This window comes from Anser brachyrhynchus, assembly GCF_964034855.1.
Source record: "Anser brachyrhynchus genome assembly, chromosome: 3".
NCBI classification, from domain to species: Eukaryota; Metazoa; Chordata; class Aves; order Anseriformes; family Anatidae; genus Anser; species Anser brachyrhynchus.
The window spans coordinates 106365640-106384244 of record NC_137696.1 but is presented as its reverse complement, the minus strand read 5'-3'; the positions used below and the strand labels follow the sequence as shown (position 1 = coordinate 106384244).

General features: G+C 34.4%; 1 protein-coding gene across 16 annotated transcripts in view; it reads right to left on the bottom strand.

The window, feature by feature from the left end:
* Nucleotides 1-236: 236 nt before the first annotated feature.
* The window catches only part of SNTG2 (syntrophin gamma 2), a 286741-nt gene continuing 268372 nt past the window's right edge, over nucleotides 237-18605 (bottom strand). For all 16 annotated transcript variants that reach the window (XM_080588164.1, XM_080588166.1, XM_080588160.1 and 13 more), the window contains one exon: nucleotides 237-15935. In XM_080588164.1, the coding sequence (XP_080444290.1) occupies nucleotides 15804-15935 (132 nt within the window). In that variant the 3' untranslated portion in view covers nucleotides 237-15803. The remainder of the gene's footprint in view (nucleotides 15936-18605) is intronic.

Sequence of the window (18605 nt, the reverse complement as noted above, 5' to 3'; positions counted from 1 at the left end):
TTATTGAATTAAAGGTGAAATTAAGTCCAATTAGAAGACTTTCCCCTTTTATCACGAAGCCCACCAAATAACTAATGATATATAAACTTCAAATAACTGGTAACAAATCCCTTATACTTATTTTATAAATGAGGAAAACCCACTGATGAGCAATAAATTATTTATTCAAAAACATCTATACAAAATAACACTCTCAGAGATAAACACTTTTACATTTTTAAAGTGCATCTCTTCATTGCTACAATATTTGGTTTACTAATTTACACTGTACATTCATAATTTATAAAAAAAATAATTGGTGAATATTTTTTGAGTTGGATGTTAGTAACAGTGACAGAGAGCACATATTCCATTATAGAAATCACTTTTGAAGTGTGTACATATACAAACTATTAATATTCAGATTTTAAGACAACACTGTGACAATAGCAAGAGCATCACTAGAAAGTGGAATTACAGTATACTGTATGATAATAGGTCCTCTTATTATAAAAGATTATTTAAAAGTGCAAAATATATACACTCTGCCTTTATATTACTTCCTTGTTTAATCTTTACTACCTTTTAAATCATTTTCTGACTTCCTGAACTGAGCAGATAAAATTACAGTAATTTTACACTATTTACTACAACCATGCACATGTTGCAAGGTCGGAAAAAAAAAAAAAAAGGAAAGAAAGAAAGAAAAGAAAGAAAAAAAAAACAAAGCTTCATACACAAAAACACTGAATTTCAGATTTTTTGTTTAATTTGCCAACTAAAATACATAAAACACATAACAAAACATCATGAATATAACTTTAGATGTGAAACATTATTAATATGAAAAAATCTTGTTAATTTTTCTTTGACAGTTAACAGATTACTCGTAAGCAGTTCCCTATGCAGTCTATTGAGGTGATCACATTTACTACATCATTTTGTTGCACAATATTTTGGCCCTCGACACAACCTTCCACTAAACTGAAAAGAAACCTGCAATATGCAAAAACTCATTAAAAAAACAACAATCATTTAATTGCCACATGACCAAGAACAATGACATTCAAACAGTCCCTATGTGATTGTATAGAACTTTAATATCCATTAGGTTTGGCTCTATTATGATATGTTGTACATTTTAGTGTATTTTTAGGACAAATCTAGTAGACTGTCAGGAAATGCTTAATAATACATGGCTATTGGTTGCAATAAAGTATACTAATTAAAATGTTTTTCTATTCTTAAAAAGAAAAAAAAAAAAAAACAAAAACCTCTGCATTTATGTTGTGTAAAGTTTAAAGCTGAAAATTTCATGCTAATTATCTGGTGTAGCTCACTTTTTTTTTTCCTGTGCCAGACATTTCAACAGACTTAATATTTTAAAATTTATGTCAATTTCTGGAGAGAAGATGATTTTTCCTTTTCAACAAAGAAAGATTTACAGGGTAGAAATGAGAATGAATGGCAGTTAGGGAGGAAACCTGAGTGTTAATGGCACCACTGATGATTTAATTCTAGATGCCCTGCATTCTTAGGGAATTCCAACAATGTCCATTGATTTTCAAAGACATGAGTCTGGAAATGGTTTAAAACATTTCCCATAAAGTATCTGAAATATTAATATCTCCTTTTCTTATTTGGCTGACAAAAAGAAGATATTAAAAATAATATACACATCTTTCATTGAACAAGAGTAAGCAGCTATCAGCCTGTTGAAGAAACACTTTTGTTATACTGTTATATGAACTTCTGATCAGTGTGAACAAACTAGGAAGTTTGTGTGATAGCCACACACAGTAGAAAAGCATTAATTTAATGATTTAAAAAAAAAAACATCCACACTTCACTTCCACAATGTGTTTTTGTAGGTTTTCACTGAGAAACAGAAATCACTTTTTACTTCGCAAAAAAAGATCACATGATGAGGAGGAGGGGAAGCAGTGGCCACATATTTCACACTGATAATTTTGGGAAGTAAATTCCCGCAGCTGTATGTAGTACTTGGCTCTGTTACAGATGGTGTTTTCCACCCATAGTGGAGAAATTTACTGCAGTGTTTGAGATAGAAACTCCTCGAAATATTGACATAAAAGTACATGCGGGAATGCTATTAATATAAATTTTGGGGACACAGATATAATAACTACTTTTCTCAAACACAAAGAAGTCAGTTATTTTTCCCTTGCTTTTATTTACCACTTTCATGAAGAATAATGTCTTTTCTCCATTTTTTTTTTTACAGCTATGTGAAACCTGAGAATATTGTGAGGACTTTAAATCCCTTTAGTTTGAAATAATCAGTTATTTATAAAATTTTATCTTTACCAGCCTAAGACATTAGTCATATTTCTGTTGAAACTGGAGTAGTATTGGATGAATATAATAATATTATATATAATATAGTAACATATGAATATGCCAAAAAAGTTGAATTAAAATTAAAACCCACCAATCTCGCTGCATAGCATTTCATTCATTTTGTTGAATTTTCTAGTGGTGAAAAAGACAAATACAGATTCGATTATCTAAAATCATGAATTTTTTTTTTTAATAATTGTATTACAAATATTCAATCTTTTTAATATAATGGGATAAATATATTGACATAACCATATAAAAAAAAAAAAGGATGACCACTCGATGGTGTCAGGTCAAAGGAAAATTTTAAAATAAATGACATTTTGTATGTCAATACAATGGGCTAACAGAAAACTCTAAATGAGGCTAGACTCCTATCACCCTCTGTCTCTGAGAGACATAAGTACTCCAAAATGTGGGCTGGAAATGAGAAATTCTGAAGAAATTGTTTAACAGAATGTAATTTTTGGTATATAGAACAAATGAATGAAAGGCACTACACCAGATTAAGAGAAGACAGAGAGAGAGAACAAACAGCAACTAAACACCACCACCACTAACAGAAAAGCAAGGATGTTGATATACGTGAACAAATACAGTCAAGAGCAGAAATAGGACTAGTGAATGGGCACCTGCTGCAGAGCGAGCACATGTAAAGGACGTTAGGACATATTAGGACAGCCTGCAGTGACCATCAGGGATTTGACCTCTGGAGATCATAATTTTGCTCAGTGAATGCTAATAATGTACCCCCAAATGGATGGATGACATTATAATCTGGGTAGCAGAGTAAAGAGGTATACGTTTACATGCTTCAAGAAGAGATACAGAAAGTACTTGCACTTGCAACATCTCTCACTAGAACAAAAAGCATAAAAAAGCACAAAAGATTTTATTTTCTCTGATAGGTCTGCTGTTATTTAATAATTGAGCAGTATTTCTTCTTATGCGATGTAAGGAAATGCTGTGTAATTCTCTTTTCCTGATCTTAACATTTTTGTTATCACTTACCCTGCCTACTCTAGCCAGTTTAGCAGTTCCTCAGGACATGCTCAGCATATTCCCAAGTACCTGGCTGCATCAGTTCCAGCAGAGATCACTAGCTTGCATTTTTTCCTGTTCATATCCTTTTTTTTTTTTTTCATTTAAGAGAGTCCTTCTACAGCTCAAATATCATTTTCTTTCCCACCATTGAATTCATATTTGAAATGACTTCTAAGCATCAGTGATCTAATTGACTGTTCATGGAGCAGACTATGGAGTCCTGCTCTTTATTATGAACATTGCACACATCTATGGCACAAAGAAAAGTGATTCATCAGAAATATATTACCCTGTGTATAAGAGGAGGTTAGAAGTATTTATGTATGCTTTTGTGGAGCTTTGTGGTCTACAGAAAAGTGCCTTGCAAATGCAGTTACCCTATTTACCCAAAGGTTTTACTTAAATTTTGTCTTTTTGTCTGTAATCACATGTTGTATCATGGATATTGTTTTCACACACACATGCACACAAAAAAGAGCACAAACATTAAATGTTTGAAACTGAATAGCAAGTCTTTCTAGATGAAATATACTTGTCTGTCACTGTAAATATCAAAGTAGTCTATTTTTGTTTGAACACTTTTGACAAGAGAAAACTACAAATTTTAGGCAGTGAATTAGCCCAAGATACTCCATAATTTGTTAACTCCTCTGTACGATTAGGCACCATTTTCAATGTGGAGAAAACTTGTGAGTGCGGTCATAACCGTGATAAACAAGCTGAGGAAGCACAGCTAAAACTGTGGAATAATACAGAAACAAGACAATTAGTTAACACAAAGAAAGAGGAGAATCGGACATCTCTCACTTTTAGTACATCCTGACAGTGGTTTAATTTCTGCCCTGATCTGCAGTGCTGGAAATTGTAATGAGAATCCATGCCTTTCTCCTTGAAACCTGTGCCATTATTAAAATGGAAGAACCTGGAAACATTTTTAAAATCCAGGGCCTGTTTTCAGAGATGAAGAATGACAGCTAGCAGGAAAACCGATGGGTTGAGAATTTCCCATGTGCTGGATTCTAGTCTCTGCTGTCCACTTTTCCCTATCAAGATCATTTCTCCTTTTCCTTCTAACAGCTGAGAAACATACATTCGTTTCAGAGATTTAAATACAATTCCTGGTTTCCATTCCTTTTTTTGTCTTGCACTCCTTCTCCAGGAACACTGTAATGTGTTTTTGACAAATTCTAAGCTTTGCTGAATACCTTCAGGAACTAGATGCTATAGAAAAATGTATCAGACATAGGGTCTCTCCCGCACAAAATCTGTGCTTTATTGTAACACTTCCATTGCCACCAATATTTCTGCCCCTTGGCAATCTTGTTTGTGTACACAAAGCACTGAATAAGTCACTGTGCCTTTTCCACTTCAAATCATCTGTTAATCAAATCATTTTCTGTTCAGGCCAAGCTCAGCCTTCCACTACTTGCACTTGTGCAGGGACAATTGAATTTGCCCTTTAGAGCTATTACAGGGACATCAAGTTTCCTATTCCTCACTGGGTTTCAGCAGACCAGTATTTACTGAAGTGATTCATTTTATGACGGAGAACAAGGGACCTAGCAGTCTGCTGAACACATTTTATTGCTGGGCAGTGAAATGCCTCTGTGTGTGCAGAAAACTGGGGCTGAGGCCACACTTGCTTGCTAACACCTTGCTGATGGAATGCTTTCAGAATGCTTGCCCTGTTTTGTTTCATTTTTGGTTCAAGGAAAGAAAGCATTTTTCTTCTTGGTCTGAACATAAAACTGTCCTTTACTCTCAAACAAAAATCTGAGACAAAATATGCTTATAAGAAATGGTGAACCTTTGCTTTCTAATGTGGCAGAGTGTATTTGTAGGATGTAGGGCCTCCAGGAGTAAGATTGGTGATTATTCTGCATATGGGCACAAAAGAAAGAAGCATTTAAAGAAAGAAGCATTAAATAGTGATGCAACTGGTAGTCAGATGCACCAAATGACCTCTCATATTTGAAAATGTTACAGCATTACAGTTTAAAGGCTGTCTTTCCTACTCTGTATAAATATGTTGCAATGAGTACAAAATAGATGACTTAATTTGATATGATTAGAAGTTAGAATTTAGGAAAAAAAGGGATGAATTTTCAATAGACTTTTCAAGTGCATCATGCATGCTTATTTTCTTTTTCTACTTGTAATATTTGTAGATATATCTACTTATATTTGCTCTTGTTACACTAAGAATATTTTGTAGAAATTTTTCTATATTCTATATTTCTATATTCTTAATTTGTTTCAAATCCACCAGTGAAGCACACTTCTAGTGGGGCTAATCTATTTGACCCCAAAAGTCACAGGACATATTCACAGATAAATAACCATAGGTAAACAGCCTATTAGACCTTAATGACTTCCACTCATCAGCTGAGGCACGGCAATCATCTAGTAGCATATTCCCAGCTCATTGCAGATATTAAGTGAAACACATTCAGTAAACAACTGCAGAGGTCTAGGAATTCAACGCGAGTCTGAGTAGATGGCAGCATATTCAGCAATTTTAATTATTAGGCCCATGGGGGGGGGGAAATCTAAATAACCACATCTGAATGAAAGACTACGTCTTTTTTTTTTTTCCCACTGCAGGATCCATTAATAGCGAGCTATTAATGGATTAATTATTAATTATTAATTAATTATAATTAATTAATATTATTAATTATTAGCTAATTAATAGGGGGAGCTGGTTAGGATTGCTGACTTCCAAGCTGTCTCTGAATGAACCCATGTGTATGTTTCATAGCCTGGTCTCCGATGTCACAAACTATGGCTCATAAAGGCACTACAGTTTTGTCTTTGTCTTGCTCTGGTTCCTAGCTATTTATCCTTTTTGAGAGCATTTTCAAAATATCATCACCTTGGTTTTTGTTAGTTGGAGGTTGCTGCTTTTTGGGAAATCCTACAGGCAGCCTGCAAACAGATTGCAAACAGCACACAGTGAATGTAGTTGGGTTATACTCTCAAGTGCTAGCATTCGGCTTTTTAAGATCTTGCATACAGTACTTTAAAACAAGAAGAAGTCTACTTTTTTATTATTATTTTTTATTTTTTGAAGAGCTGCATCAGTTTGGATAACTCTTTCATAAGTATTTAATTCGGGTCACTGGCTTTTCCAGGTTTGGGAAATCTTAGTTGAACCCAAAATGGTAGTTCTTTTGCTTTGGATAAGATTTTAATGTAATGAAACCATTATACGTCCAATAATGGGACATTTTGTCTTCATTATGCTAGACAAATGTTCCTTGTATTTGCAATACTTAATGAAACACCCATTCCCTCAGATTAATTTTTACTTGGAGTTCAAACTCATTAAAGTACCTCTGCACACACTCCTGGCCATTTTCAGTCTGAGATTTCAAAGAATAGTGAACCGCTGACCTGCCCTATGCAATTTTTTTTTTTCCATACAGTTTGAATTCCAAGCATTTGCATTTGGAGCAGATGTTTTCATGCCAAAGAACTGGTCCAATTTATCTTCTAAAAAATGCTGGTTTTGCTTTTGAAATCAAAAAGGAATGTAGGTAAATGAAGAGAAGGATGGAGCATACCATTAAAAAAATCCAAATCTTAATTTCATTTATCTTATTGTCAGCAAACCAAAAATGAAGAGAAAGAAAAATACCATAAATAAAACAAGTTGTTTTAGAACAACTGCAAAGAGCTTTTTTTCAGGCTGTTGAATTTTTTTCAGGAGAAGAGATGGGAATGCAACTATAAAAGAACAAAGATTGATTTTGGAAAGACCTATGACAAATGAACACAACATATACTCTTCAGAAAAATTAAAAAAAAAAATAAAGTGAAATGCTGTGATAAATCAAAGGGCAATGTATATTGCAGATTAAAATGCACCAACAAAATTGAAACAACTGAATAGCATTAAGGAAAAATATGGCCCATTATTACACAAAGTTTAACATACATACACTTTCAGCCAACACACTTTTGCAAGCAGTATTAGAAAATTTGTACAGCTGTGGATGGGAGAAAAAATACTGTGATTATTAAAAATAATAATAATATTAACAAAACACAAAACAAGAAAACAAACAAAACAAACAAAAAAAACAAACACCTGTACCTTGTCCGCTTGCTTGTATTGTTAGGAAAAAAATATCAGTCATGTCAAACTAGGAGAACAATTCCTCTGAAGGCAAGGGAGCTAAGTAATTCTGACTGCAAGGAACCACTTGATGATGGCTGGCAAAGCTATTTAGATAGAGAAAGGGGAAACCTACATGCCTCTTAGCTAGATTAAGTAAAATCATAAGAAGACACATAAATGGATTTAATACTGATGAAAAGGCACCTATTGTTGAAGAATGCATGCTAATTAGCAAAAGAAAAGATGTATGGTACTGCTGTGTCTAGAATCCACCAGACAAGAAAGGAGTATGGTGCAAGATTTTCCAAGGGGAATAAAAAAAATAAAATAAAAAGAATGAAAGAATATTTTAAAAAAGATTCACAAAAGGAAAATGTCCATAAAAGGAAGAGAAAAGCCTTGTTTACACCCTTTTTATATGAACATTCAAAAACTAAAGATTACAGGGTTGTTTTATGACTTACTGCAGAACTTTCTCTACAGGATATAAAAAAGGGTGTTTGAGAAATGTATTAAGAAAGTAAAATGAAATGCAAAAAATATTGAGAGTTGAGAGAATAGAAATGGTTAATGTGGCAACAGAAGGCATTAGAATTATTTGGCATGTATTTTATAGGAAATTATTACAGTCAAAATGATTGTAATAAAAAACAACAACAACACACATTTAAGAGTATTTTGAGATCTCTTTCAAATGAAAAATTTTAAATGCAAAATGAAGAAACAGGCAGCTAAATAGCAGGACTGGTAAGAAGTTAATTCTGTACAAGTTAAATGACCACAAACTCAGAATTTGGCACAGTTTATGGCACAGAATGATAGTATTCTCACCTACAGTATACAGTAGTATACAGTATATTAAAATTTGAAACTCCACAGTGCCTTGATCCAAAGAAAGGTGAAGGGCAAAAGAAGTAGAACTTTAGTTTTGAATCTAATTCCTTTTCCTCTCATCCTACTATAATATTCTGGTGATGGGGAGAAATACATCTGTGATAATCCTAAAAATGATGATAAAAACACCATTGGCTTCCAGGAAGAACTAAAGCCCAGAAGTGGTTTTGATACTGCAGGGCTTCAACCCTGCAGCTGTTTAATATTTCCTACTTCTCTCTGACTGCATGTATTTACAAGTACATACAGAATACTAAGCATGCAGGTAAGTGCTAGGGCTTTGGTGGTGACCAATGTGTTTTTAGTAGCAGACAGGTGGGAAAAAACACAGCGTTTACTACAAAAACTCTTCTTTGCAGTACTGTATAAAGCTAGAACACAAGGCAAATGCAAACCATAGAATTTCCCAAAGTCTCATCTTGGTATGAAACATTTAAGAAAAACATTTAAGAAACAATTTTTTCTTCCTTCCTGTTTTATCCAACAGCAAAATAATCTAACTAAACGCATTGGTTCAGTAAAGGATTTATGCTCTAAAACACAGGGAAAATTTTATCCCTAAAGCCAATTAAATATTCATATTAAATCAGCCAGGGAATATTTGTCCAACTTCTGTGCAATAAGAAAACAGCGAGCTGATTATGTACTCTGTTTATGGATGTTTTAGGGTGTACTAAAGGGCTGTAGTTTAGCTCAGCTCTGAATTTTAATTGAACAAACTGCTTAAAGACACAGTAAAAGATCTCTAATATTTTTGTTATGTGTAGCTTGATGTTATAAGAGTCAGTGTATCCCCTGAGACATAGAACCAATCTACAAATTAATACAATTTCTACTGCCTCATTTTAGAAATATTTTCTACTAAGCACTAGGTAGTAACTGCTGGCTGGAAAAGTAGGCTAAGTTCTTTCTCTTTCCTCACCCTCACTCCAGACTTGTTTAAGGGGATGACAAACTTCTGGTTTATACTCCGTTCATTTCACGATTGTTCTACTTTATTTTCATAATCCTCCAACATTGTTCAGTGTAGGACAGGCAATGGAGAAGGATGAATATCTTTTCAGAACATGATTCAGCCCACTGGTTTTAGGCATCCATAACAGGTGGGATTAAAGCACTCTCTGCAACTGCCAGTGTCTTTTCACTTATTATGAGTTGAGACAGCTGACTAACAGAGACTGGACAACTAATTTCTCCATGAATTCATTAATAAGCATCATGTATCATGTTTCTATCATATTTGAAAATTTAGGGACATGTAAAAACCTGGCAGCTTCCTAGCATAGAAATATAACAGAAATAATGTTCCAATAATAACTTTTAACTAGGAAAGAAAAATAAAATCCTCCTCACATTTAACTTCCTTTCCCTTTTTCCTATTCTGGCAATCCTACAGACTATGTCAGACTGTCATGATTATGACAGTCATGATCAAGTTAGTGTTACAGAAAGAAAGAATGAAGCACTCTCACAGCTCTAACAGTAATAAAAATATTAAATACATGAACATTAAGTATCTTTTCAGTTAATTGTTCTTGTAAATCTGTCTTATTTCTAGTAAAAAAGATGATTTCGGCATTAAAGTAAAAAAAATAAAAATAAAATAAATTCTGTATTAAAAACAAACCAAACCAAACAACAATAAAAACAACAAAACCCTCACTAACAGAATTTCCCTCCAGCCCCCACTCACCTACTCTAGAAATTAAAAGATTTTGACTTTGGGAAAAACAAAATAAAAAGAAAGAGCAATGCTTTCCCTAGAAATTAGCACATCAGTGTTTACAAGAGCAGAAGGCTCTTGTGCAGCCCAGTTTCCTGTGTAGCTTAGACCCTTCTGCCACTCTCAATTCCCAATGTAGTGACATTTACACAATATATCATGCTTTTTCCAGAGCCTGTGATGCATCTAGACTGAGGTATGAACACCTGCATAACTGTAATTCCCATAAGGCATCATAGCAGCCTTTCCAAATAAAAGATTACAGTTTTCTGTCCAAGTAGTCTGAGTTTGATTTCTCACTGAAAAGTCAGCTTTTTTTTTTTTTTTTTCCTGCAGGAATAAACCCCTTTACTGACAATGAAGGCAGCTGTGCACCAAGGCAATATTAGAAAAGAAAACAGTTTTTCTCCCTGCCTGTATTACTTAAAATTGTGTATCTTTTTCTCATTTTTCAGCTTAAGTCCTATTTAAGTCACTTGGAGCCTGTTCATCAACAGCGGTGGATTTTGCCTCCAGTCCATAGGACTTAATAACTTGAAATTTAATGAAAAGATTTTACTTGTAGAGTTCTTCTGGCTGAACCAGATTAAAATACATCTTCAATTTCATCTTGCATGCAACAGAAATCCTTTTTGTACTTTCTAATAAATTTACTACAAGGTCTTTTACTTCACATCAGATAATCTCTTCTCTACATGCTTCAACAAAAAAGTATGTAAACATTCTTGAAGCATACATTAAGAAATTAAATAGATGATTACATGATATGTTTTACATTATTTTCTTTGAAATAGCTCCCTATTCAGCAGATATAACTCAATGGCAATCAACTTAAAGTAAGAGGACTACATGAAAGAATTTCTCTATGAAATGTCGAGAGTGATAGATACTTTCAGCTTGTATGTTTACGTAAAGGAGACATTTAAGACTGCACAGTCTGTCCATCCTTCCCTTGCCTCCATTTTTGTAGTGCTTTGATCCATTTCCTATACATTGGAAAGAGGGACAGAAATCACCGCTGTCTTCTCTTCACCTCTCATGTAGGCATGGAGGAAAGGGATTCCTTCCTAATGTCCATCCTCTTTGATGCACTTTGAATATTGCAGTAGAGGTGATATTCAGGTGGGTGGGGAAGTGTTGCAAAATACCAACAATAGAAGCATTTATGGAAATCTACTTAAAAAGATCTTCAGGCATTTGTAAATAATGCTTATGCCACTACAAAGATTAGACTATTCAAGGCTTTGTGGAAAAGCATGCCTTGTTGGAAGTTACCTATGAATTAATGTAGTTCAGACAGAAAACAGGTGTTAGATTTACAATTGCAACATCTGTCAGAGTCTATCCCCTCCTGCCCGCCCCTAAATAATAATAAAAAAAAAATCTTGTTTGAGCTTCAAGCTTACTGGTAAAAGAGTGGCTATTACTCTGAAATACTTTCTGTTTTTTAAGATCCTAGTGTGAAAAGAATTAGGTCAGATATCCAGAACTTGAGCTTTGGCTGGATCAGCACAGCTTCAATATTATAATTCTATGCTTTATATCTATAATCAAAAATAAATATAAATAATATAGGTCAGCTACACTGGGTGAGGCCCTGCCTCCACTGAAGTCAGTGAGAATCTATAGCAACATCTAAATTTATAACTAAAATTGTCAGGGCTCATTTTCTATCCCTGAAGCCATTTGGCATGGTCTGAACACATCACCTCTATTAAAGTCTCCCTTGTTTTAAACAGGGTAGGCACAACCAAGACATTTATTGGGAACAGACCTGAGCTCACTCAGCTCATGACTGTGCACAGAAATTTTCTGCAGATTTCAATTAACATTGATCAAAGAATGCCAGGAGTTGTTTTAACAAATCTACAGTACAGTTCAAGTCCAGTTCCCAAGTCCAGTTCCCATAGCACTTAGAATATATATCACTGACGTTAAATCCATGGCACAAGTCATTTACTCAGTATCATGTTTCCAAGTGGAGTCATATTTAGTTTTGAGCTTAAATTAAAGACATAATCAGGACATATAGAAAATACCTTGGTTTTACTACATTTTTAATCATGAGTGGCTATCTTGATTTTGTGATGTTGCACAATTTTCTAATATTTCTGTGTGTCTTTACTTGGCCTTCTGTTTAGAGCTCTGCTGTAGCAAATGCCTCTCTCCTCCTACCCCTTACTCAACTCTGGCATCACTTTGTCTTCCTGGAAAAAAAACAAGAGGAAACTGTACACAAATGAATAATGAGGTAGCAAAACCACCAAGTACAAAACAAAGTATATTAAATTTTGTTTTCAGTTTTGATTATTAAGTAAATATTTGACATTCCAGCTGCCCAGATACCATAAAACATCTGTCCTCTGCTTCAGTGATTGATTCTTTCGGGATGACTGTGGAAGGTATGTAGCCACCAACAGATCTATTTACCATTTGTGGATCCTACTGTTTTGGGGTCTTCAATGAGCTGAAAAGTAGTGACAATAGTGATGATATCCGATGGCAAAAAGTATATACATGTTATATTACACACACTGTGAAGGTGATGATAAAATAATATGCTTTAACGACATAAAAAAATGTAACAAATAAACATAAGACACCAAACAGTAGTGTAACATTTTCACATATGACATATGATGCCCTGTTAAGAGAACTACAAAGAAATCCAAGGTCCTGGGGAAGTCCTATACAACCCGTATCAGAGCTGAATAACAAGCTCTGTGTTAGCTTTTCCCAGGCTCTGCCAATTTCCTCTGAAGGCTGGCCTTTAGTCCCTGCTTTGGGATTGTTGCAGAATGTGAAGGAAAGGAAAAAGAGAGTGAGCTAACAAGAAATTTCAAGTGTCTCTTTAAAAACATCTTTGGAGAATTATTTCTAAAATACAGCCCTAAAATCCAGTGGGTGAACTGCTAAGAACTTTTTCTCTTATTTTGCTAGAGATTGATTTGCACATATTAAAAGAAAAATCCTATCTTGCAAAAATGGTAGAGAACGTTACAAAAAGACTCTTAACAGAATTTAGGAATTCCCTCAAACAAGTAAGAAAATTCCTTCAAATAAATATAAGCAACTTCATATAATAATTCTGAAGGTGGCTAATGAAAATATGCAATATCCAGATGCACTTGACAAATAAATAAATAAATAAATAAATTTACAAAACTGTTCTAAGGAAAGGAAATGCAGGATTCTGATGGAGAGAGACAAATCCTTAACAGAAAAATAAATAGAAGTGTTTTGAAAAATATAACAGATAATCACATATTTTGAAATGAGAAACTGAGAAATAATTTGCAAGCAAATGTGTGTTGTTGAGAATAATCAGTAATCTCCAAGTGTAAAATAAAAGGGGCATGGGAATGAATTGTCAAAATGAAATACTAGAGGCATCCTTATAGTTATTTCCAAGAAATTGTTCTTTACCAGAAAGTTTATTGTATTGACCTCTAATGTTAATATTATTAAAATTCATAAATATAGTCTTAACTGCATCTTGTATTTGCAATTAGTTTGATATTGACTTTTTTCATTCTACTCGTATGGACTTTCTAAACTTTCTGAATAATGCTTACTCTGAATTGCAGAACTTTTTAGGACAAATGAAAGATTATTTAATAAATTGAACTTAAATTCTTTTAAGGTTTTAATTACAGTATTTGGAGATATATTCTTTTTTTGTTTTGTTTTTGTTTTTTCCTAGTGCTGAACTTTGTATATAAGGGAGTAACAGTAAAACAGAGGAAGAATTCCATCATTCTTCAAACTACAGTCACTCTGCCATCTATAATTGTTCACACTAATAACTGGGAATTGACTGTAAAAAAGCTATCATTTGTGTTAAAATCTCAGTAAGCACAAAAAGCTGAAAATTAAAAGGAAAGCTGAAAATTAAATGAAATATTTTCAATAAAAGCATGTTTGAGAAAGACATCTTTGAAAAAAAGTAATATAAAATTTAGATGCTATTTGTTTATAATGGTTATAAATATGTATTTACAATTAATAAAAATATTTCTCAGTTTTGCTAAATAGTGTTTTAACAGTAGCTAGCTCTTCTACTACGCCTCTTGCAAACATTAGAGCTGTAAACAGCACTAGAATTGCTAACAGCATCCCTAATATTGAAATTCTCTCAGGATACCACTTTGCAGTAGGCAATCATTATGGTAGGATCAAATCACCTTCTTTTGACACTTTATTTGTGCATTAGCTTTAAGTGGACAGATAAGCATCCCTTTAAAGTAGGTGCCTAAGGCCCACTGCAATCTGCTCTACCTGCCTTACGATAAAGGAGGAAGCTCTCTGACTAAATTTGAGTACTGAAGCTATGTAAAAAGACTCCTCACCTGAGAGCTTTTAAAGGCACATACCTTCTTTCCATAGTATACAGTGATTTTAGGCTTTTACTTTATCAAGACACTTTCCTATACTCCTAAAATATAGGCAGGGCTTTGATCATTTTGATCCATACTCATTGTATATATTTAGGATATTCTTCTTGCTTGATTTCTTGATTGTGTGCTTTTTTTTTTTTAATTTCTTAGGGAAAAACAAAACAAAACAAAACAAACAAACAAACAAACAAACAAAAAACCACAAAGATATTGCCTGATGCTGACTCAAAACTGCACTTAAGAACAACTGAGACTTCCATGACAAGTCTGGAATACTTGGCATCACTTACCACTAAGATTAAAATGTCTTCCCTTTAAAATTTTTCAGTATCAGGATGTTTTCAGTAGCTGTGCAAGTAAAAAATTGATTTCAATAGGAATGTTAGGAATATGCTAAAAGTAGAGCTGTCTTATTTTCTTAGCAAGGAGAAACTCTTTTCATTTGTATTTAAGCATGTATGTAAATCAGGGTTAGAGGTGAAGGAAAAAAAAGTTAGGTGGGCTAGAAAAATCTTTATGTCCAGCTATCACCCTACTGACAGCATCCTCTGCCAAGCAAAGAAGTCACTGAAGAATGTCTGCAACCATACACAGCATCGCATCTGAGGCTAATGTCAAGGCAATCTATGAATGATTAGATGATTGATTCATGGAAACATCAATAATATATAAGAAAACCCTACAGGTCGGTGCTTATAGTTATGTCAAATGTCTGCTTATGCCTTTTCCCCAATCTCAAATAGAGTACATCATGTTTTGCCCCAGCTAACCCTCAGGCCTCCAAAGAACTGGACTAAGGAATTATACTTTTCAAACATACCAAAGCAAGATGAAAGATCAATTCTTATTGCAGTTTTCTAGAATAATTAGTTCTTTTCTACAGTGAGGGCTGCAGCAATTTTCAAAATGCACTTCAGAGGCCAAACTTTGGACACACGCTTTTCAAACGTTAGTCCATGTTTTTATCTGATATGTTATTGTGTTATGTTGGGTTATGTGTGACCATAAGAACAGAAATCAAAATGACACCACAAATGTTATTGAATGAATATTTGCTCAGAATTTTACATTAATGCCAAAGACAACAAACTGATTCAGTTTGACTTAATACTTGTTAACTCATAGATTCAAAATTTTGAACAGATTGTGAAAACTGTTAACATTACAGATAACACAACTATAGACTTCTTAGAAAATCACAAAGTTGCAATATTGTGCATGAAATAACTACTTTCTTTAAGAAAATAATTTATTTTCCATAATCACAACATATAGTCTTATATCAGTTACTGTACATATATTTTCTTGCAATGCTCTGGCTGTCTATGAATACTGGATCCACAGATGCCACTTTTGCTGCTATAAAGGAGTGAATACAGTGTAATACTGCCGTCAAATCCTGAAATTCAAGTTCCTGAAAGAGGAAGCAAGAGAAAAAAAGAGAAAACGTGATTTCATATTCAGGTCTATAACCTTTTTACATAAATACAGAAAAGACTAATCAGCAAATGGCAATTGACTTTAAATGAAAATTTGAACCTTTAAAGGGAACTGTAAATTTAAAAGTGCTAAGAATAAAAGATGGATATCCATACCTCGTTCACTGGAAGTGCAGTACGTCAATTTAATTTTCACCCTATGCTGCTTTATTGTTTACATTTCACTCAGCTTAGGCAATGAGAGCATTCAGCTTGCAAGAACATTTAAATATCACTCCATGTTTTAAATTATTTGAAAAGTTAAAGATGTTTGGGAATGATGTGGTCTCAAGTCTCAACCAGGGGAGGCTGATGAGGACACATACCTTGGCAGCCTCTGAAGGAAGGAAGCTAGGAGGACAGAGGCCAGGTGGAAGTGAAGATAAAGTCATACCACAGTTTGCACATAAAAATAAGGCTATTTGAAATATGCCCCAATTCAGCAAGAAAAACAGTTTCTCTTAACCAGGTTTCAAATCCCCTTGACTTTTTATAAAATATTTAATTTTCTGTGCACTACGGACAACGTTTCTCTTTCCCAATCTCAACAGACAGAAATGGAGTGATATTCTAACAATGACAAAAAATAAAGTATAAAAAGCATGTTAAATTTACACAATATTACTATTTGTAAAATCTGCAGCTGGATATTTGGTATAGTTTTTGGTTTGAGGAGAACACATTTGATTTCAACAGGATATGCATTTAAAGGTATTGGTTACACAGTAGCTTATCAGGGAATAACCTATCTGCTTATCTTTAAACGAAAATTAAAGCACTGAACTTCTGATTTTCCTATTACAGTATTTTACAGTATCTCCTAAACATAATTGTCTTAGACAGAACATTTGGAATGTATTCCTGTTCAGGAAACCATTTTGCTATCAAAGGCAACTTTGTATTGGGCATTGCTGGCAAACTTTTGGCAGTGGGAAGACTGCATGGGCAGCCTCTGTAAGGAGAGCAAGTTGTGCCAGGGAAGGTTTAGGTTGGAAATTAGGAGAGGAGATATTTCTTCTCAGAAAGAGTGGTCAGGCATTGGAACAGGTTGCCCAAGGAGGTGGTGGAGTCACCGTCCCTGGGGGTATTTAAGGAAAGGTTGGACGTGGTGCTTAGGGACATGGTTTAGTGGGTAATGTTGGTGGTAGGGGGATGGTTGGACCAGATGATCTTGGAGGTCTTTTCCAGCCTCAATTATTCTGATTCTATGAGAGGCTGGGGATGCCCCATGCCGGACACACCTGGTTTCAGCTGGCTCCAAAGGCCCCACCGCAGGGCACGGCTAGGCCCAGTAGTCAAGATGGTAGTGATTAAAAATACACTTAAGAAAGGGCAGCAAATGAAAAATAAAAATAAAAAAAATAAAAAAGACAACAAGGAGGACAGTGCAGCAGAAAGTGCTCCATGGTAAACACCCTCAAAAGGACTGCAGCCCATTGGGGACCCATGTTGGAGCAGAGGAAATGAGTAGGAAGGAAGGAGCAACAAAGAAAAAAATGAGAATCGAGGAGTGTCAGAAAGAAACCATTGCACCTTGACCCCAACCTTATGTGCCACCTCACCAGAAGGCCTGAGTATATCTTGTAGCGAAGATGGGGGGAGACTGGGAGCAGAGGTCTCTGAACTGGGGAAAAGGGAGGAAAGGTGTTTTTCCTAAGTGTTTAAATGTGATCTTCGCTTCCCAGCACCTGAACCAGTAATTAAATGTCTTAATTTAAGTTAAATTCTGCAAGAGATATTGCAGATTTTATTATTATTATTATTATTATTATTATTATTATTATTATTATTATTATTGTTGTTATTGTTATTGTTATTATTATTATTATTATGATATATTTTACTGTTTTGCCTTTGACAGTAATTTAATTGGTGAATGATTTCCCTGTCTTTATTCTGACCCACAAATTTTCTCATGTCTGCTCTTCCCTCCCATTGCTGGTTGGGGAATAGGCAAGTAGCTGGGTGGGTGGTCAGCTGCTGGGGGGGGGACAGTAGGCATTGTACAGGCTCAGTCCATACTCAGGGACCTCCTAACTGAAAGTACAGGAAGTACTCCTGAGAATGAGAGTTACTTACATGAGTAATAGCTTCAGGATCAGCCCAAGCTTGCTAAAGAGGACATTCTGAAGATACCTGCATTAACCACCTTCAGCATGAAGAGGTACACTTCTGCAACGACTTTGAGCGTTTGGGGAACCAAAGGAGTTAACAGGAATATATCAGGAAATGGACCAGTATAATGAAGCTCATCTTTCTGTACTACTATGTTTTTTAAAAATACTACAGGTAGTCAGAAACTGTTTTTCATCTTGTCCAGATGTGCGGTGTTCACTGTAAGATGTTTGGCATTTGAGAGATTTTGAGAGATTTATTTTTCCATCATGGAATTTTTCTTTTTCCAGTATCACTTACTACCCTACTTCCAATATTGTTCTGATTAAGCACTTCCCTGAAATATATATCTTTTACATACATTTTTTTTTTTTCTGCTTTTCAACATCTTTATTTTACTGACTTTTTATTTTGAGGTAGTTAAGTTGATTCCTTCAGAAGCTAAAGATAATGGGACAGGTGTCCTTGTAAACATCTGGTATATGAACATT